Here is a 21,880-nt window from a genome sequence, read left to right on the forward strand (position 1 = left end):
GCCAAAAAATGGACTGTCTCTTTTGTCATCAAAATCCTCTTTTTTTCCTCTTAAGCCGAAAAATGGACTGTCTCTTTTTTCATCAAAATCCTGTCTTTTCCTCTTAAGCCAAAAAATGGACTGTCTCTTTTTTCATCAAAATCCTGTCTTTTTCCTCTTAAGCCAAAAAATGGACTGTCTCTTTTTTCATCAAAATTTTGTTTTTTTCCTCTTAAGCCGAAAAATGGACTGTCTCTTTTTTCATCAAAATCTTGTCTCTTTCCTCTTAAGCCAAAAAATGGACTGTCTCTTTTTCATCAAAATTTTGTTTTTTTTTCCTCTTAAGCCGAAAAATGGACTGTCTCTTTTTTCATCAAAATTTTGTTTTTTTTCTCTTAAGCCGAAAAATGGACTGTCTCTTTTTTCATCAAAATCAAAATGGACTGTCTCTTTTTCATCTGTCTGTTTTTTTCCTCTTAAGCCAAAATGGACTGTCTCTTTTTCATCAAAATCCTGTTTTTCCTCTTAAGCCAAAATGGACTGTCTCTTTTTTCATCAAAATTTTGTTTTTTTCCTCTTAAGCCAAAAAATGGACTGTCTCTTTTTTCATCAAAATTTTGTTTTTTTCCTCTTAAGCCAAAAAATGGACTGTCTCTTTTTTCATCAAAATTTTGTTTTTTTCCTCTTAAGCCAAAAAATGGACTGTCTCTTTTTTCATCAAAATTTTGTTTTTTTCCTCTTAAGCCGAAAAATGGACTGTCTCTTTTTTCATCAAAATCCTGTCTCTTTCCTCTTAAGCCAAAAAATGGACCTTCTCTTTTGCCATCAAAATCCTCTTTTTTTCCTCTTAAGCCGAAAAATGGACTGTCTCTTTTTTCATCAAAATTTTGTTTTTTTCCTCTTAAGCCAAAAAATGGACTGTCTCTTTTTTCATCAAAATCCTGTCTTTTTCCTCTTAAGCCAAAAAATGGACTGTCTCTTTTTTCATCAAAATTCTGTTTTTTTCCTCTTAAGCCAAAAAATGGACTTTCTCTTTTTTCATCAAAATCCTTCTTTTCCTCCTCTTAAGCCAAAAAATGGACTGTCTCTTTTTTCATCAAAATTCTGTTTTTTTCCTCTTAAGCCAAAAAATGGACTTTCTCTTTTTTCATCAAAATCCTGTCTTTTTCCTCTTAAGCCAAAAAACGGACTTGTTCTTTTCTCGTCAAAATCTTCTTTTTTTCCTCTTAAGCCAAAAAATGGACTTTCTCTTTTTTCATCAAAATCCTGTCTTTTTTTCCTCTTTTCTCGTCAAAATCTTCTTTTTTTCCTTTCATCAAAATCTCTCTTTTTTTCCTCTTAAGCCAAAAAACGGACTTTCTCTTTTTTCATCAAAATCTTCTTTTTTCCTCTTAAGCCAAAAAACGGACTTGTTCTTTTCTCGTCAAAATCTTCTTTTTTTCCTCTTAAGCCAAAAAACGGACTTTCTCTTTTTTCATCAAAATCCTGTCTTTTTCCTCTTAAGCCGAAAAAAGTGCTTGAACGTTTATAAATTTCTTTTACATCCTTCAGAGAAGATGATTGACTGATAGGTACAAGACTTTTATCTCCATAATCAGCATTTGCCTGTGAAAATAAATGGTAAAATTTATAATGCTAATCTTTAAAAATACATATTTTACCGTCTTTTTATTTTATTCTTTACATAACTTTTTAGTTTATTTAAATCGTAGCCAGTGAAAAGTATATTCTATTTTCTAGCGTGGAAAAATCGAAACCTGAACACAGTACTTGTTTTGAAGTGTATTATGTGTATTGTTAGTACAAAGGTAATAAAGAAAAAATCCTGAACAAAGAAATAGCAGAATCTGATGGGATAATTTGTTTAGGGTCGGATTGGCCTTCGATAGAAATCTGGATTTTGGAGATGGAAAGTCAGGATTAAGTCTATAAAATACCATAAATACTTGTCGCACTTTAATGTGTGAATGCGTTATAAGAATGGAAGTCAATATTTTAGTGTTTCTGATTGGCTGCCTTCCCTTTTCTTCTGTTCATTAATTCCATCTGTACTTTTTGTGTGAGCGGATACTGAAGGAACTTGTTTGTTTGTTGTGGAATTTCGCACAAAGCTACTCGAGGGCTATCTGTGCTAGCCGTCCCTAATTTAGCAGTGTAAGACTAGAGGGAAGGCAGCTAGTCATCACCACCCACCGCCAACTCTTGGGCTACTTTTTTACCAACGAATAGTGGGATTGACCGTCACATTATAACGCCCCCACGGCTGGGAGGGCGAGCATGTTTGGCGCGAACCCGCGACCCTCAGATTACGAAGCGCACGCCTTAACGCGCTGGGCCATGCCAGGCCTCTGAAGGAACTGTCTGGATGGAACCTTAAACTTCGAATTACTGGTTTCAAACTACCTATTACGCTAATGATGTCCCGGCATAACCAAGTGGTCAGGGCGCTCGACTTGCAATCTGAGGGTAGCGGGTTTGAATCCTAGTTCCACCAAACATGCTTGTTCTTTCAGCTGAAAGGCCAATCCTACTACTCGTTGGTGAAAAGAGTAGCTCAAGAGTTGGCGGTGAGTGCTGATGACTAACTGCCTTCCTTTTAGTCTTACTCTGCTAAATTAGGAACGGCTTGTCATTTAAGTTGTGTTTTTTTTTAATTTCGCGCAAAGCTACACGATGGCTATCTGCGCTAGTCGTCCCTAATTTAGCTGTGTAAGACTAGAGGGAAGGCAGCTAGTCTTCACCACCCACCGCCAACTCTTGGGCTACTTTTTTACCAACGAATAGTGGGATTTACCGTCACATTATAACGCCCCCACGGCTGGGAGGGCAAGCATGTTTGGTGTGACGTGGATTGGAGCCTGTGGCCTTCAGATTACTGGTTGATTGCCTTAACCACCTGGCCAAGCTAGGCCTTTTTTTTTAGCGTTATATCAAATAATAATTATAGCTATCTTATGGACGTAAGGACAAAGTCTCTAATACAGAGATTGAAAATTGGTACTACAATTGAACTGTCCAATGCTTTTATAATTTTTTTTTGATGACAAATACAAAGAAAATTGTTATCCTATTAAAGACATCTTTGTTCATGCATTTAGTAATCCGTCGTTTCGTCTAAGTGATTGTACATGGATTAATAATTGTAATTTTTTAGATGGTTACGGCAGTGTGGAAGTTTTAGAACTAATATTTCACTCGCTGTTATTTAAATCACGTTCGTAGAACTAGAAATTGCACTAACTTACCTCAAATTGGACAGTTTCCGTTGTTGTTGTAGTTTGACTGGGTTTGGCGACTTCTGGTGTCAACGCCAAAAACAACAATAACAGAAGAGCGGAAGTGCTCGGAGACGAAGATGTCCCACTTATTTTCATATCGAGCACCCTATCCAAAGGAATAACATGAGAAATGTAAGAGTCTTTATAACAACACAAAGAGAAGAAAGAAGATTTGACACGTTACCCTAGAAAATATTATTATTCTTTTGTTTTCTTAAAACAAAACAGTAAGTTATGAATCAACAAAGGAGTTGCTGGGTAATAAAACTTGGGATTTATGGGGCTTCCATCAAATGTAACCCACAGAAACGTGATATTTTTGTTCCTAGATGGGTTCAGTGGTACATTTATAGATTTGCAACGTTTGATTTCCGTGCTTTTCAATAGAAAACAACACAAACACATAATATTATTAATATTATCTTGTGTTTTTTTTAAAGGTAACACGTCGTTTGTTATACAAAAATACTTTATTTACAACACGTAGAAGTCTTCAAACAACGTCTATTGGAGAGCAGTAATTATTTACGAGTCAAAATAGAATCTGTATAAAAATAAAAGTACTGTCTGTTGTAAGTTCGTGTCACTACTTTGCAAGGTGTAGGTAGATCTTCACCAAAACAGGTAAGCAGGCTCATCAGGTACACATTTTCACTTATATCACTACTTCTCCCTCTCTTCATGGCCCTTCACCAAATGTAGCATGCATGTTTAATGGATGCATGCGGAGATACATAGAAATTTGCAGTTTCACATTTTGTGTTTTGCAAATTTTATAGGTTTTTTTTTTTTACAGTTACATATAAGGGAAGCAACTATTCATGTCCCATAATAACTTTTCATTAATCATGAACTTACATAATTTCCGTCCAGAGGACGGATACTCCAACTAGTATTGGGACGGATACTCTAGCTAGTATTAAGACGGATACTTTAGCTAGTATTGGAATGGATACTCTAGCTAGTATTGGAATGGATACTCTAGCTAGTATTGAAATACGTCGTTTAATTTAATTTAATTATAATTGAGTATAGGTGCGATTCGTAAACTGTTCTAGATATTTCAGAATACTTACTGTAAGGAACAATTTATCTTAGAACGTTACATTTATTTGTCACAAACTAATTTTATATGGGGTTGTGGACGTTTTTAGTAAGTGTAATTAATAATAATATAATAACATTCTGTCTGTGTCTGTGACTAATATACCTTCAAGAGAAAATAACCTAGAGACCTGAAGCTTCACACACTTACAAAAGGAATTCTGAGGGTGTGTACCTGTGTAATATTGTTTAAATTTCAAACTTCAAACTAAGGGTGTATACCTGTGTAATATTGTTTAAATTTGAAAGTTCAAACTAAGGGTGTATACCTGTGTAATATTGTTTAAATTTGAAACTTCAAACAAAGAGTGTGTACCTGTGTAATATTGTTTAAATTTGAAACTTCAAACTAAGGGTGTGTACCTCTGTAATATTGTTTAAATTTGAAACTTCAAACTAAGGGTGTGTACCTGTGTAATATCGTTTAAATTTGAAACTTCAAACTAAGGGTGTGTACCTCTGTAATATTGTTTAAATTCGAAACTTCAAACTAAGGGTGTGTACCTGTGTAATATTGTTTAAATTTGAAACTTCAAACTAAGGGTGTGTACCTCTGTAATATTGTTTAAATTTGAAACTTCAAACAAAGGGTGTGTACCTGTGTAATATTGTTTAAATTTGACACTTCAAACTAAGGGTGTGTACCTCTGTAATATTGTTTAAATTTGAAGTTTTCACCAACTTTTTCTCTGTAGCTCTACAATTCTGCTTCCTAAAGAGCCATATAAAAAAGCCCAGGATGGCCAGGTGGGTTAAAGCGTTAGTCTCGTAATCTGATGGTCGCGGGTTCGAATCTCCGTTGCACCAAACATGCTCGCCCTTTCAGCCGTGGGGGCGTTATAATGTTACGGTCAATCCCACTATTCGTTGGTAAAAGAGTGGCCCAAGAGTTGGCGGTGGGTGGTGATGACTAGCTGCTTTCCCTCTAGTCTTACACTGCTAACTTAGGGATGGCTAGCACAGATAGCCCTAGTGTAGCTTTGCACGAAATTCAAAAAGCAATCAAAAAACAAAACCAATTCTCACTTACTAAATGAACAATATGTTGAGGTTTGAATGGTGCATTGAGAACTCTTTGAATCACTAGGGGACTTTAGAATCCTGAAGAGAAACGTGAGTATTTCATTCTAGTGAATACTATTTCACAATTATTATATTAATATATTATTTTGAATTATTTAGTGGACACATTCCTCCCCTTGTCCCGGTGGCTCAGCTGTGAGTCTAAGTCACACTAAAAAATTGCGCTTCTGCACCTGCGGTAGGTAAAGCACAGTAGTACATTGTATGGATTAGTGCTCATCAATAAACAAATAAATAGGAGACACACAACTTAAGATCCTAAGGAGAAATATTAAACTCTGTTTGCCATTCGGTTTTCCACTTGTTAAGAGTGGTTTGAGGGAATTCAACCCCATATGAATAATCCTATATATTGTCGTTCTTTCTCGGAAACACTCAACCTGCTAACTAGATACGAAGCTGGCCTTTCAACTATGACAGATATTGAACAAAATGGGCAGCTTACATAGACCGTCCATTACTAGGGTTGAATAAGATGAGAGTTGTTACATGTTACTGATAGGCGTGTATGGGGTAAAGAGATTTATTACAGGTAATATAGGACTTTATGTTTTAAAAACCACTTCCTGAAATTTCACGGCTTTTTTTTTTTTTTAGTTAAACCCAAAATTACACAATGGGCTATCTGTGCTGAGCCCACAAAGTATTTTGGAGTTATAAGTCTTTAGACTCATCACTATACCACTAGCTTTATCTTGTTTTGATAAGTATTAACCACAGATGATAATCATGCCCAGTATTCTTATGTGACATCGGAGTTTGTGACAGGGGATTACTTGAATTTAATAAGACTTTGTCGAACATTAAGCAGTTTACTTACAAGCCTCTCAAAATTTGTTTCTGTGTTTCGCTGTTTAATATGTATTTTTATACGAATGTTTTATCAGTAAACTTTTAGTTTTAAGTCAAATTCTTAATATACGAATAATGTTTTCTGTAGAATTATAATCCCAATACGGAAGTACAGTTTTATTTTTTATAGACAAATCAAATTAGCAAACTTTTAAGACGTTAAGCGAACGCTTTTCAATCACTAATACACCTAGGAACTCGTTTTTTGTCGTTAATGGATCAGTAACAATATTTCTTGGTTCGGTTTGTTTTTAATTCCGCGCAAAGCTACACGACCGCTATCTGCGCTAGCCGTCCCTAATTTAGTAGTGTAAGACTAGAGGGAAGACAGCTAGTCATCACCACCCACCGCCAATTCTTGGGCTACTCTTTTTTTAACGAATAGTGGGACTGACCGTAACATTATAATGCCCTCACGGCTGACAAGGCAAGCACATTTGGTGGGACGGGGATTCGAACCCGCGATCCTCAGATTAGGAGTCGAACTCCTTATCCCACCTGACCATGCCGGGTTTCGCATTGTGCTGAAACCAAACAGCATATCAGAAATTCCGCTCGCTAAAACATGCGTTTCTTTGGTGTTTGAATGACAGTAGTCCCTCAGTGGCTCAGCGGTATGTCTGCGGACTTACAACGCTAAAATCCGGGTTTCGATACCCGTTGTGGGCAGAGTACAGATAGCCCGATGTGTAGCTTTATGCTTAATTCAAAACAACAACATGAATAACAGTCAATATTATTTGAAACCTAAAAATTTTATGAACCATTTGATATATTAGAATCATTTGAAAATTTTTGTTTAAAATCTTCGAAAGAAAGTGTTCGAAATCTGTGTTTTGTTAATGCACGAACATAAGCGTAAAATGTCTAGTACTGATTAGCTCTCTGATTACCAATACAGGAACTTCATGTATTCAGATCTTTTGTTTTTATTATTATAATCCAGTGTATTATGATATACAGTTGTTATTAATACATCTGAAATTTACATTACAGATATATAACTAATAATCTGAAGTAGTGTCATACGTAACTTAATATTTCTAAATTTTATATATTTTCATATCATGTAATTGTTAAAGTGCAAATGGTGCCCAAAGGGATTCCTCAGTGGGGGGGGGAGATCTCGTTACATAATTTTCTGAAATGTAGCTCTTTTATTTTGCAATTAAAAATATGCAACTACGAAACCTCAGGGTTTCAGAGAAATATATTTTTGTACTATTAGAAAGTTTTAGGTAAAGGAAGCATGATTTCAACAAGAGATACACGTTGTTAGGCTATTCAACCATCAGCGACAGTGATAAAAGTAAAACAGTTTCTTCGTGAGGGTAAAAGTGGTTCATTGTTGATAAAGTATGAACCTTCCTGTGAACAGTGAACAAGATAATTTACACGGATTTTACTTCCACAGAATGCTGCAAAATCCATTATCTCATATCTAGCTCTTCTTAAGCACGTAACACAACGAAAGAACATGTGTCTGTCATGTGGTAAAAAGGGAGTGTGCCATCACATTGGACAAAATGTATGTCTATATAAATGTCTTCAAAAATTGTTTGTCTCTTTATACAGTATTTCAGATGTCATTATGGAGTATATTTATAATGCGAAGTTAAAGACGTGGATAAAAAAAAATCGAAAATAAGGCTAAGTGTATAATTTATAGGACCAATGTTCAGTAAGAAAATGCCAGATTTTATACCATTTAGTTATAGCTTCATCAAGACAACACATTTAGTTACACGTTCAAGACAACAAAACATACCAGTCACTCCATTGCACGAATAGATGCTATACCCTTCTCGGATATGTCCCATAAACTTAGGGTCGCTCATAACGGACCCTCAGACCCACACTCAGTTGATTGGCTTCAGAGAAGAGCAAAGAATGACTAACAATGACGTCAGTACAATGACCTTTGAACCAGAACATATTCTGTCTGTCACTACTATACAGAAACAACAGCTGAAACTCGAGTTGGGTGTAATGTGACGGTTAGTGTGTTCACGTTATTATTCCGGATGTTCGTGGCTCGAAACCCGATGACGGAAAAACGAAACTCTTACTATAAGTTTCTTGTGTTTTAAAATTATATTTTGAGTTTTTATTGGCTCCCCGCTAGTACAGCGGTATGTCTACGGATTTACAACGCAAAATCAGGGGGTTCGATTCCCGTCAGTGGGCTCAATAGAGAGCTCGATGTGGCTTTGCTATAAGAAAACACACACAGTTTTTATTAAGCAATTTTTGTAATCAATAATATAAAGTGTGTATATCGATAAAATGTATGTTAATATACATTTAAAAAAACGATAGACAAAACACTGTTGTTATTATATATAAATATTTCTTTGTTTCTGTCAGAGATGCCCTAGTATCTTAAACCTACACCAGTTGTATCGAAACCCAAAACTGTATTTCTAGAGTTTAGAGACTTGACATGTGCACTCGACTCACAATTTGCACGTTCGAATCTCGTCACTGAACGTATTCACTTTTTCAGCCGTGAGGGCGTTATAAATGCAACAGTCAATCCAACCATTTGTTCTTAAAAGTAATCCAAGAGGTGATAGTAGGTAGTAGTAACTATCTTTCCTCTAGTCTATCGCTTCAAAATTAGCGACAGATAGTCCTCGAATAGCTTTGCGCGAAATCTAATAAACAAACAAACAGTAGTTTAAAAGTTGGCTAACTTATAAAATAATGTTACCTTATGGAAAAGTAGGTTCATGTTGTGACTCTTTACTTTTCTAATGTCTCGAGGGATTAAAAGTTTGGATGAAAAGAAAGTTTGATTAACTCGGATCTTTTCGCGGAATGATTAAAAAATAAACCAAATCTGGAGAGTCTATTAAAGCTTAAGACATGAGATCCTTAATTATTAAGGTTTAAAGTCGTTTAGCGAATATAAAATAAACTTAGACATTGGTCAATCAGTATTTCGAATTACTTTGTGTTTTTGTTGAATGCCTTATTCTTACAGCATGCTGTTTTGTATGAATGCTTCTCAATTTTAAACCTTATTTCCAATATCCTTTTTACCATTAATAAATGTGATTCTTATTCTGTATATCCTCTCTCTTCAATTATTTTTGATGTTCGATCTTTTCAGCTAAAAATTTTATAAAAGATTTAAAGAAACAAAAACACACCTAACCAATTAAAGCTTAAAAATAAAACAGTCAAGCAAATAACAACAGGAAAACGTTCATTAAAGCAGATAAAACAAACCTGTACTTGTTTTATTATTATTTATAGTGAACCCCGTTCACTGGATTAATATGCAGGCTGTAGCTTGACATAGATAACTGAACCTATTGACTTAAAATAAGTTATAATATTAACTGTGAATATACTAAGACACTATACTATACAAAATAAGTTATAAAATTAATTGTGAATGTACTAAGACACTATGCTATACTATAAAAAATAAGTTATAAAATTAATTGTGAATGTGCTAAGACACTATACTATACTATAAAAAATAAGTTATAAAATTAATTGTGAATGTGCTAAGACACTATACTATACTATAAAAAATAAGTTATAAAATTAATTGTGAATGTACTAAGACACTATACTATACAAAATAAGTTATAAAATTAATTGTGAATGTACTAAGACACTATGCTATACAAAATAAGTTATAAAATTAATTGTGAATGTACTAAGACACTATGCTATACAAAATAAGTTATAAAATTAATTGTGAATGTACTAAGACACTATGCTATACAAAATAAGTTATAAAATTAATTGTGAATGTACTAAGACACTATGCTATACAAAATATGTTATAAAATTAATTGTGAATGTACTAAGACACTATGCTATACAAAATAAGTTATAAAATTAATTGTGAATGTACTAAGACACTATGCTATACAAAATATGTTATAAAATTAATTGTGAATGTACTAAGACACTATGCTATACAAAATAAGTTATAAAATTAATTGTGAATGTACTAAGACACTATACCACGAGGAAAACGTTTCAAAATAAAACGCTTTTCCTGGGCTCTACAACAAGAAAAACAATAATAGAAATCAAAGACAAGTCTTCCAGTGACTCATAGCTACAATATAAAGATTATAAGGCTAGAATTCTAGGTTTAATCCTTATGATGGGCACAGAACAGCTAGCTTATGGTGTAGATTTGTGCTTAGCAACACAGAATGATTAAAACAAGAAGAGAGAAATTAGAGACAGTGAAGTTGGCTAACATATGGTTGTATGTACCTTAATGGTGTTAGCTGTACGGTGACTTTCGTAAGAGAAACTTTTTTTTATAATATTTCATGAGACATATTTAATATTAGAGTTACTGTCCAAAGGAATAATGGTGTCCACGTGTGGATTGTAGCCATTTTCTTCTCTTATAACCGCCAGCCTTCATTTGTAATTAGATTGTCCTGCTACACTTTTACAACCATCAGTTTTTTGGGGCTAGATTGATCTTCTAAGCTTGAACTTCATTTTGGGGCCAGGTTGTTCTTCGTAAAGTTATTTTTTTTACAGGTTTCTGGGGCTCGCCATGGCCAGGTGGGTTAAGGCGTTCGACTCGTAATGTGAAGGTCGCGGGTTCAAATCCTCGTCGCACCAAACATGCTCGTCCTTTCAGCCGTAGGGGTTTTATAATGTGACGGTCAATCTCACTATTCGTTAGTAAAAGATTAGCCCAAGAGTTGGCTGTGGGTGGTGAGGACTAGCTGCCTTTCCTCTAGCCTTACACTGCTAAATTAGGGACGGTTAGCGCAGATAGCCCTCGAGTAGGTTTGCGCGAGATCCAAAAACAAACAAACAAACAGGTTTCTGGGGGTTAGAATGACTTTAAATCAAATGAAATTCGTGGCAGGTATTCCGATTTAACACTTTGCGCCTCAGAAAGAAACGCAAAGCCATCAAGGGCGCTCAGATGGGACCTTCTCTTCGCTCTACTCATGATGTTAAATTTTGATGAGCTAATGATTAATAGCTAAAGCGAAAAAATTTTAAGTATACCAGATTATCAGTATACTGTAGGTTAGTGGCAAAGGTTCGTGGTTGTCTGCGAGAGTTTAAATATTGACGCCCCCCCCCAAAAAAAAAAAAACATACGAGAGGATAAGGATCTGTAAATCCAAAAGCCTCAGAATTTGTTGTGGGGGGAAACAGGAACACCTCGAGAAAACCCACTTTCACGATCAAGGCGCCGAATAAACATAATTTATGGGGGCTAGAATGATTTATGAAACATGAAACACTTTTGTAATCACCACTCCTTCTTTGAAAGTAAGTTTTTCATACGTAGGAACTGTTTTTAATGTCCACTTGTCTTTCTGCATCACTATTTTGGATGTTAATGTATTTTTCAACCATTTTGTTTAGCCTAACAGCAACCTAATGATACGCAACAAGGTTCGATATTTCCCAATATAAAGGATATAAACCACACTATTATAAGTATGTGATTCTAATGAGTATTTTACTCAAGAAATAAGTTTGCTGTGTAACTGAAAATGCCAACCGTATTCAAGTCCACGTTAGCATCTCACTACTATGAAAGAGAATCATTCGATATTACAAGTATATTTCTATACATATTTATAATACTACCAAAATAATAAACCTGTTTTCAGTTACAACATTTATACTGAACTTTAACAGTATAGTTGATAATGTTACGGTGTGGTATAGTTTATAGACAAATCTTACACTTATTTCACAAATATTGTCTCAAGAAACACTTAAAATGAAAAGTCTTAAAGTTGTAATCGGTTTAAGCTTCGCTTTGTGTAAATCACTGACGATACAACTTAAAGATTCCGAAACGTTTGTTTAAATATATTTATAATTGTTACCATGGTGAGCTACTTAGGTTATTAATTACGTAATATAATAAGTGAAGAAGTGAGGCTACATGTGACATAAAACACGAGATAGTTTTATCTCGGTTAAATCGAACATGGAAACTGTGTTTCTTACAGGAACAACTAACTCCCTATGCTCTAGCTAGTATGTAAAGTATCGAGGCTCACCTTTGAATCAGTTTCACTTATCGAGTCTCCAAGTATGTCTTCGTTCGTTTCTCTTTTAGAAGTTGCAAGATTATGGGCTATTGACGAAATGTTCTATACCTTTTATTACAAAATGCTACGCTGTTATCATAATTTATTTCTGACGTCATTTTGTATTGGTTACGTTTGCACGTAGTTGTGAGCGTTTCGAACAACCAATAGGGAAGCAAGGAGTTGAACATGGTGCGTCTTTCACGGGCCATACATAACTAAGAAGTTTCTTAAACCAACAGGAACAAGGAAATCAATAGATAAGTTTGATTCACAGTTTCAACGAACCTTCTGCTCCCACACACTCCAAATCCAATGTTTGGATCACAAACCTTCTGCTCCCACACACTCCAAATCCAGTGTTTGGATCAGTGTGTCACTGCTGCGTATCAGAGGAAAATTATAACATTACATAAAGCGTGTAAGACCAACCTGAACTAATTTCGTGACCTGTATTATATTTTTATAGCACCATTTATACGAGAAGGAGTGTCTATTTTAATAATTATTGGTTACATTGTGATTTGACAGGTTTCAGTGGGCATTAAAGAAAAGGCCCACAGTTTGCAAATGGATAAATATTTTGGTATATCAGTAACTTTTCAAAAAGTCAACGTTTCTCAGATATTTAGCAGAAGTTATTAAACAGTATAATGTTAAAGTTACTCCAGCCACAGGACAGTTCGTAATTAGCTTTGATTAAAAAGCTAATTCGTTGTGATTATTAACCCTTTGTGATAAATAGTTCAGATCCAACAAGAAATCCAAGTGGTTATGGTTGTATCATTGATAATTCAACCTCGAGAAATATGAAAGATTCTTTTTAACTATGCAGCTGAGAGGTAGAAAAATGGTGGAGCTTGGAAAAAGGTGAATCTAGGTAAGGAGGACCGTGATACCGAGACAGTAACTGTTTTACAACTTTTGTGTAAAACTACTCTAACCTAGTGTTTATTCGTATTTATTTACGATTAATCCGAACTCAATTTTGAAACACGTTTGTATAACATTAGCCTAATTCACTCTGTGTTTATTCACATTTACTTTCAACTCATGTTTACAGCATGTTTACATGAAATAAGTATAATTCAAAATTACTTTCAACTCATGTTTACAGCATGTTTACATGAAATAAGTATAATTCACAATTACTTTCAACTCATGTTTACACCATGTTTACATGAAATAAGTCTAATTCACAATTACTTTGAACTCATGTTTACAGCATGTTTACATGAAATAAGTATAATTCAAATTACTTTGAACTCATGTTTACAGCATGTTTACATGAAATAAGTATAATTCACAATTACTTTCAACTCATGTTTACAGCGTGTTTACATGAAATTAGTCTAATCCAATTGGCTTGATTTGATTCACATACACCCATTTCTCTATCGTATCTCAGATTTGTTGTTTGATTTATGCCATGCTATATGTGCAAAGTGTGGCTGTTTAGAATGTTTAGTGTTCCTGTTGATAATTTCAATGTTTTCTGTTTGCCTAATAATGGATATAAAACGATGTCTTCTGTTTGGTTAATAATAGAATTAAAGTGTCAAAATGTAAGCGAGTTTCATTTCAAACTAACACAGTATCTTGTTATTACTTGTTATTAGTATCTTGTTATTACTTGTTATTAGTATCTTGTTATTACTTGTTATTAGTATATTGTTATTACTTGTTATTAGTATCTTGTTGTTACTCTTGGCTATATTAAAGCGATCTTACGAGTTTTGGTTTAAATTATTTATCAAGGAGCTCAGCAATAACTCGTTCCAATCGTAAGAATTCCACAATAAGCTTCAAAATAGCATCATAAAAAGTAAGGCTTCTGTGTATGTTCCATAATAGAAGAAATATAGTAAAGTCTAGGAACGTTGCTAACTATGTGTTCTATACCATAAGAAACATAGTAAAGTCTAGAAACGTTGTTATGACTTGTATGTTCTGTACGAGAAGAAACTGTTCCAAATATGAGAAACTCTTGATATCACCCTCTAACACTGCTATAATATGGAGTGTTCCAAGTGTCAGAAACTCTTGATCTCACCCTCTAACACTGCTATAATATGGAGTGTTCCAAGTGTCAGAAACTCTTGATATCACCCTCTAACACTGCTATAATATGGAGTGTTCCAAGTATCAGAAACTCTTGATATCACCCTCTAACACTGCTATAATATGGAGTGTTCCAAGTGTCAGAAACTCTTGATCTCACCCTCTAACACTGCTATAATATGGAGTGTTCCAAGTGTTAGAAACTCTTGATATCACCCTCTAACACTGCTATAATATGGAGTGTTCCAAATATGAGAAACTCTTGATATCACCCTCTAACACTGCTATAATATGGAGTGTTCCAAGTATCAGAAACTCTTGATATCACCCTCTAACACTGCTATAATATGGAGTGTTCCAAGTGTCAGAAACTCTTGATCTCACCCTCTAACACTGCTATAATATGGAGTGTTCCAAGTGTCAGAAACTCTTGATATCACCCTCTAACACTGCTATAATATGGAGTGTTCCAAATATGAGAAACTCTTGATATCACCCTCTAACACTGCTATAATATGGAGTGTTCCAAGTGTCAGAAACTCTTGATATCACCCTGTAACACTGCTATAATATGGAGTGTTCCAAGTGTCAGAAACTCTTGATATCACCCTCTAACACTGCTATAATATGGAGTGTTCCAAGTGTCAGAAACTCTTGATCTCACCCTCTAACACTGCTATAATATGGAGTGTTCCAAGTGTCAGAAACTCTTGATATCACCCTCTAACACTGCTATAATATGGAGTGTTCCAAGTATCAGAAACTCTTGATATCACCCTCTAACACTGCTATAATATGGAGTGTTCCAAGTGTCAGAAACTCTTGATCTCACCCTCTAACACTGCTATAATATGGAGTGTTCCAAGTGTCAGAAACTCTTGATATCACCCTCTAACACTGCTATAATATGGAGTGTTCCAAGTGTCAGAAACTCTTGATATCACCCTCTAACACTGCTATAATATGGAGTGTTCCAAGTGTCAGAAACTCTTGATATCACCCTCTAACACTGCTATAATATGGAGTGTTCCAAGTGTCAGAAACTCTTGATATCACCCTCTAACACTGCTATAATATGGAGTGTTCCAAGTGTCAGAAACTCTTGATATCACCCTCTAACACTGCTATAATATGGAGTGTTCCAAGTGTCAGAAACTCTTGATATCACCCTCTAACACTGCTATAATATGGAGTGTTCCAAGTGTCAGAAACTCTTGATATCACCCTCTAACACTGCTATAATATGGAGTGTTCCAAGTATCAGAAACTCTTGATATCACCCTCTAACACTGCTATAATATGGAGTGTTCCAAGTGTCAGAAACTCTTGATATCACCCTCTAACACTGCTATAATATGGAGTGTTCCAAGTGTCAGAAACTCTTGATATCACCCTCTAACACTGCTATAATATGGATTGTTCAAGTGTCAGAAACTCTTGATATCACCCTCTAACACTGCTATAATATGGAGTGTTCCAAGTGTCAGAAACTCTTGATATCACCCTCTAACACTGCTATAATATGGAGTGTTCAAGTGTCAGAAACTCTTGATATCACCCTCTAACACTGCTATAATATGGAGTGTTCAAAGTGTCAGAAACTCTTGATCTCACCCTCTAACACTGCTATAATATGGAGTGTTCCAAGTGTCAGAAACTCTTGATATCACCCTCTAACACTGCTATAATATGGAGTGTTCCAAGTGTTAGAAACTCTTGATATCACCCTCTAACACTGCTATAATATGGAGTGTTCCAAGTGTCAGAAACCCTTGATATCACCCTCTAACACTGCTATAATATGGAGTGTTCCAAGTGTTAGAAACTCTTGATCTCACCCTCTAATACTGTCATTAGTATGTATTACTATGTATTATTGTGTATTACTATGTATTATTATGTATTACTATGTATTATTATGTATTACTAGGTGGCAGTATGTATTACAATGTATTATTATGTAATACTAGGTGGCAGTATGTATTACTATGTATTAGCTATCACACTTTCATTGGTTGTATCGCACTGTATTTCTCAGTCGTAACAGAAAAAAAAGAAATTACTTGGTGATTAATGTATCAGAAGAGTGTACTTAAATAATGTCTTTACAAGTACGGTAATACTGTATACTGATAAACTTTACAAGTACGGTAATACTGTATACTGATCAACTTTACAAGTACGGTAATACTGTATACTGATCAACTTTACAAGTACAATAATACTGTATACTGATCAACTTTAGAAGTACGGTAATACTGTATACTGATCAACTTTACAAGTACGGTAATACTGTATACTGATCAACTTTACAAGTACGGTAATACTGTATACTGATCAACTTTACAAGTACGGTAATATTGTATTGATCAACTTTACAAATATAGTAATATTGTACTTATCAACTTTACAAGTACGGTAATACTGTACACTTATCAACTTTACAAATACACTAATATTGTACTGATTAACTTTACAAATACAGTAATATTGTACAAATACACTAATATTGTACTGATTAACTTTACAAATACAGTAATATTGTACAAATACACTAATGTTGTATTGATTAACTTTACAAATACAGTAATATTGTACAAATACACTAATGTTGTACTGATTAACTTTACAAATACAGTAATATTGTACAAATACACTAATGTTGTACTGATTAACTTTACAAATACAGTAATATTGTACAAATACACTAATGTTGTACTGATTAACTTCCTGTTAGGTTGTTAACAGATTTCCATAATAAATGATTAGCTCATTTCATTTACCCACGTAGAACCAGTGAGTTTATTTATCCAGGATGTGTCATTGCGTTCACTTATATAAAAGGTACCACTGATTTGTTACTCACCCAGGATTTACCACTAATTTTTAGTTACCCAGGGCTTACCACTGATTTTGCTTACCCTGAGAAAACCTCTGAATATATTCATCAAGGACGTACCATTAATTTTATTATTCTAGGCGGTACCACTGATCTTTACTTATCCAGGACGTACCACTGATCAGACTTACCCATGAGGTACCACTGATTATACTTATCCATCTGAAGCTACTGATTAGACTTACCCTTGAGGTACCATTGATTATATTTACTTAAGACGTACCACTGAATAGACTTACCCATGAGGTACCACTGATTAGACTTGCCCATCAGGTACCATTGATTATACTTACCCATGAGGTACCACTGATTATACTTACCCATCGGAAGCTACTGATTTTACTTATCAATTTTATTGAAACTAACTTAATATATTTTTTAAAAAAGCAACAAAATACCGTTCAGCTAATGCTTAACGTAAAATTTAGTAGGTTATTTCCACATCTGATACCGAAGTGCTTTCCTTAGAAATGTCCCAACTGTCTTTCTCGGAAACGTGGTTATCGCTAAAGCGTAAACTTGTCAGAATAATCGAAAGTTTTAGCGAAATGATGACCGGAACTTCTCTCTAGAGACCCATCAAATAGAGAGGGAGGGTTTCAAACTTTTACATACGAAGTAATTGGGCTAATTTAGATGTAAGAATTTGAGCATGAGATTTAGTAGTCATACATTGTAATTTACCGACATTAATCATGTTGGTGCATGTGTTGTTGCTCTGGCGTGAATTAAAGACCTGGTGTCGACAGACGTACAGCACCCGAATGTTTGTGATTATTGCTCCAAGAAGAGTCTATACATTTTATATACACTTGGTCACAGCACAGCAAAAGACAGACTATCGAAGTTTTATATTAAGAGATCGCGTGTAACCGTTTTTTATATATTTCAATAAACTTTTATATTTTGTTTAACCATAGAACGTTTTTAATCAAAGACTAAATGTAATTTCATTTACCGCTGTGTTTTATGCACATTTTGAACGAATAAAAACCAAAAAACTGTTACATTATATTTGTTACATTGACAAATTTTGAAAGCTGAACGCTCAGACCATCCGCTTATCAGCGACAAGTTTTAACACCTCAATTTTTAGGCCACGCGTTTATCAGCAACGGATGTTTTTTAACCTGAACGCTTAAACCACCAATTTATCAGCAACGGATGTTTTTTAACCTGAACGCTTAAACCACCAATTTATCAGCAACGGATGTTTTTTAACCTGAACGCTTAAACCACCAGTTTATCAGCAACAAATATTTGACATATGAAAGTTTAGACCCCAGTTTTACACCGACAGATGTTTAACACCTGAACGTTTAGACCACCAGTTTATTGCTTAGTGTCAAATACTAGCCCCTAAACAGTTAAATCCCCAGTTGATCACCGACAGATGTTTAACACGTGAACGTTTAGACTACCAGTTTATTACTCGGTGTTAAACACTGACACCTGAATATTTAGATTACCAGTTTATCACCGACAGATGTTTAACACCTAAACTAATACACACAAATCCAACAAAAACACATGAAAACCAATTAAACAAAAAGTGAGAAATACCAGCACAATATGAGAAAACCTTTATTGTGACCTATGAAATACCGATTCATGCACACCACCAATATACGGCACCCCCAAAACTCACAAACCTTATTGTTCACTACGACCCATAATATCGACCTACGAATCATTTAACTACAACCTCCGTAAATATATAGCGTGTTTTCTAAATATGTAACATCAGCCGAGTTCCTTTTTCAAAGACTTTTAACTTTAAATCTATTCTTAATCAACTAAATCATAAAGTCTTAATGGTCAGTTTTGATGTAATCTCCCTCTTCACAGAAGACCCAACAACTGAAGCCTGCAAGATAGCTTTAGAACTTTATATCCAAGACCCCAACCCATTGATACACATCTCCAGCAACCAATTAGCAACCCTGATAGAATTCACTACCACCAAAACTAACTTCATGTTCAATAACCAAAACTACCTACAAATAAATTGACTAAGTAAAGAGAATCCCGTGTCACCAGTTCTAACCAACGTTTTTATAACACAGACTGAATCTCCAGCGATCAATTCAGCCTTACACCCAACACTATACTGATACAGGTATGTTGATGATACAATTGCTGGATTCACATCTACAGAACACAAACTTAGTTTTTCAATCACGTTAACTCGATACACCCCAACATTAAGATCACCTGTAAACAGGACAAAACTAACCAAATAGCATTTCTTAACATCAAGATTACTAGAACTGATACACAATTCAAAACAGAAATCCACAGAAAAATCACCCATACAACACTTCATCAACATCAATAAATTTCCTCCAAAAACAGTGGAAAATTATACACACAAACCTAGACCAACAATAAACAAACAACAATAAATCCCAAGATACAACAAACTACAGAACCTCACACTACTACATACCATATGTTCTCTACATCAACAAAAAAATATCCAACATTTGGAAAAAAAACTTATAACAAAACACAACATTTCAGTAATCACCAAATGTATTCAAAAACTAGATACAAAACTAAAGTTCATATTGTGTAAAAACTACACTGACAAACACAACACCAACATAATTTATAAACTACAATGGAACAACTGCCACGACTTATATTGGAGAAACACGCAGAAAAATGGAAACTATATTCACAAAAACACCTTCACACGTTTTTGAACACTGAAAATCAAATAAACACAACATAACCATAGAAAACACCCAGATATTAAGTAGGGAAACGAATATAAACAAACACAAAATCAAAGAAGTCCTACTTATACAACAACTAAAACCAAAATTAATGTAATGTTAAGGAACACCTTTATACCTATACTAATTAATAACCTAACATACACCTGCAACGCCCCCTACAATCCGGTACCCGTTTATACTCTCGTCCCTAAGACATGTGTCCGGCAACGGTCAGTTGCAAACTCTCTCTTTCTTAACCTGAAGATGACCTCGCAAGGTCAAAACGTTGTTCTCTCCTTATCAATAAAAGTGTTAATACCCATACCAGCCGTTCTGAGATACATTTTTATTTCAAGGGGGTTTCTCGTCATCAAGAATTTATACCGCCCTTTTATTACTTGGTGTTAAACATTAGCACTTGAACGTTTAGACCATCTTTTTATCAGCGACAGATGTTTAACACATTAACGTTTAGACCACCAGCTTATCACCGATAAAAGTTTAACACCTGAATGTTTAGATCACCAATTTACCACCGATAGATGTTTAACACTTAAATGTTTATACCACCCTTTTATTACTTGGTGTTAAACATTAACACCTGAATGTTTAGATCGCTAGTGTATCACCGACAAACGTTTAACACCTGAACGTTTGGAACACACTTTTATCATTGTTAACAATAAAAATCTGTTTCCCTAAACATTTAGCAGTTTTTTGTATGCGTTATTAGATTTTTTTAAACCTTGATATAATTACAACATTAACACCTTTACCTATCTTTCAAAACACATAAAATTATGGTGTGAACGAACACTGAGAGAGACGTCTGAGACATATTACAGTTTGGCTTTCATCAATGAACCTAAGCATATTTTAATTGTATTTTCGTTAATGATCAGAGATGCTTTATGTATCGTAATGGCGACCACTGTCGTTAAGAAAAATCTCCATCACTAGAGAGAGAGAAAGAAACAGAACAAAGTCGTGGGTAAAAAAAACGAGTCACCTTCGTTAGGCTACGTAGATGGAAAGCTGTAGGATTAAGCGTATAGGAAAATCGAGGCGATCCGATGAATTAAGCTGGTGATCAGGTGTGGCGATGCGTGTTGTTAGTAACTTCAATAACTCTCACTTCCGAAAATGTCACGATATTTAGGTTTAACTAGAAATATCGATTACTTCAACAGCTTTTTAATAATTTCCTGCTTTCACCCCCCACGTCTTCCCCCAGTAGGTCTGTAAGACTTATAACGATAAAATCCGGGTTTCGAAACTCGTGGGCACAGCATTGATAGCTTCGTGTAGTTTTACGCTTAACAAAAAAGTATTTTTTGTACCGTTTGAGACAGGAAAGACTACATCAGTTTCAACACGAGTTGCGTCCTTACAGTCATTTGTAAAGTAGTTTTTTCTTTAATTTGACTAACCCGCGTGAGAAGCTGGGTGACAGTAATTGTTCCGTGACAATGTTTAGTGAAATGACTTTCTCGTGGTATTATTCTTACTTTATGACAAGCGAGAGACTCCCGTGGTTAACAGTTAAATATGACGTATACAGAACACACAGTAATGTTATGTGACCTCTAGAAACGTGGCTCGAGGATACTCGAATGCTAACTGAAATTAAGGTGATGGAACATGTCATCTAATTATTAATTAACATTCTGTAACCAGTAGCAACGCTTTATCTTGTGTTTGATGTAAAGTTAAATATTTCTAATCCTATAAATAATGTTCTCAAAATTTGAAAAATATTTTTATCATATAATTTAAAGTAAATTTATTCTTGTTTTCATAAATAGTTTATAAATAGATAACAAATAGTCCTGAAGCAGATAAGAA

The 21,880-nt window shown here is 34.6% G+C and overlaps 2 protein-coding genes across 2 annotated transcripts in view; both read right to left on the minus strand.

Annotated features, from left to right (window-relative positions):
- Positions 1-455: 455 nt before the first annotated feature.
- Positions 456-1,295, minus strand: LOC143223905 (uncharacterized). Its single transcript, XM_076452379.1, has 2 exons — positions 1,224-1,295; positions 456-1,040 (listed from the first exon to the last, which is right to left on the minus strand). Exons 1-2 carry the CDS (start codon positions 1,293-1,295, stop codon positions 456-458), a joined length of 657 nt encoding a protein of 218 aa, XP_076308494.1.
- Positions 1,296-1,317: 22 nt separating this feature from the next.
- LOC143222378 (uncharacterized) overlaps positions 1,318-21,880 on the minus strand; it is a 49,062-nt gene continuing 28,499 nt past the window's right edge. Inside the window, exons 2-3 of the mRNA XM_076448834.1 lie at positions 3,225-3,363; positions 1,318-1,584 (exon numbers count right to left, since the gene is read on the minus strand). Coding sequence (XP_076304949.1) covers positions 1,318-1,584; positions 3,225-3,353 — 396 coding nt within the window. The 5' untranslated portion in view covers positions 3,354-3,363. The remainder of the gene's footprint in view (positions 1,585-3,224; positions 3,364-21,880) is intronic.

This window comes from Tachypleus tridentatus, chromosome 8 (genome assembly GCF_004210375.1).
Source record: "Tachypleus tridentatus isolate NWPU-2018 chromosome 8, ASM421037v1, whole genome shotgun sequence".
Lineage (NCBI taxonomy): Eukaryota > Metazoa > Arthropoda > Merostomata > Xiphosura > Limulidae > Tachypleus > Tachypleus tridentatus.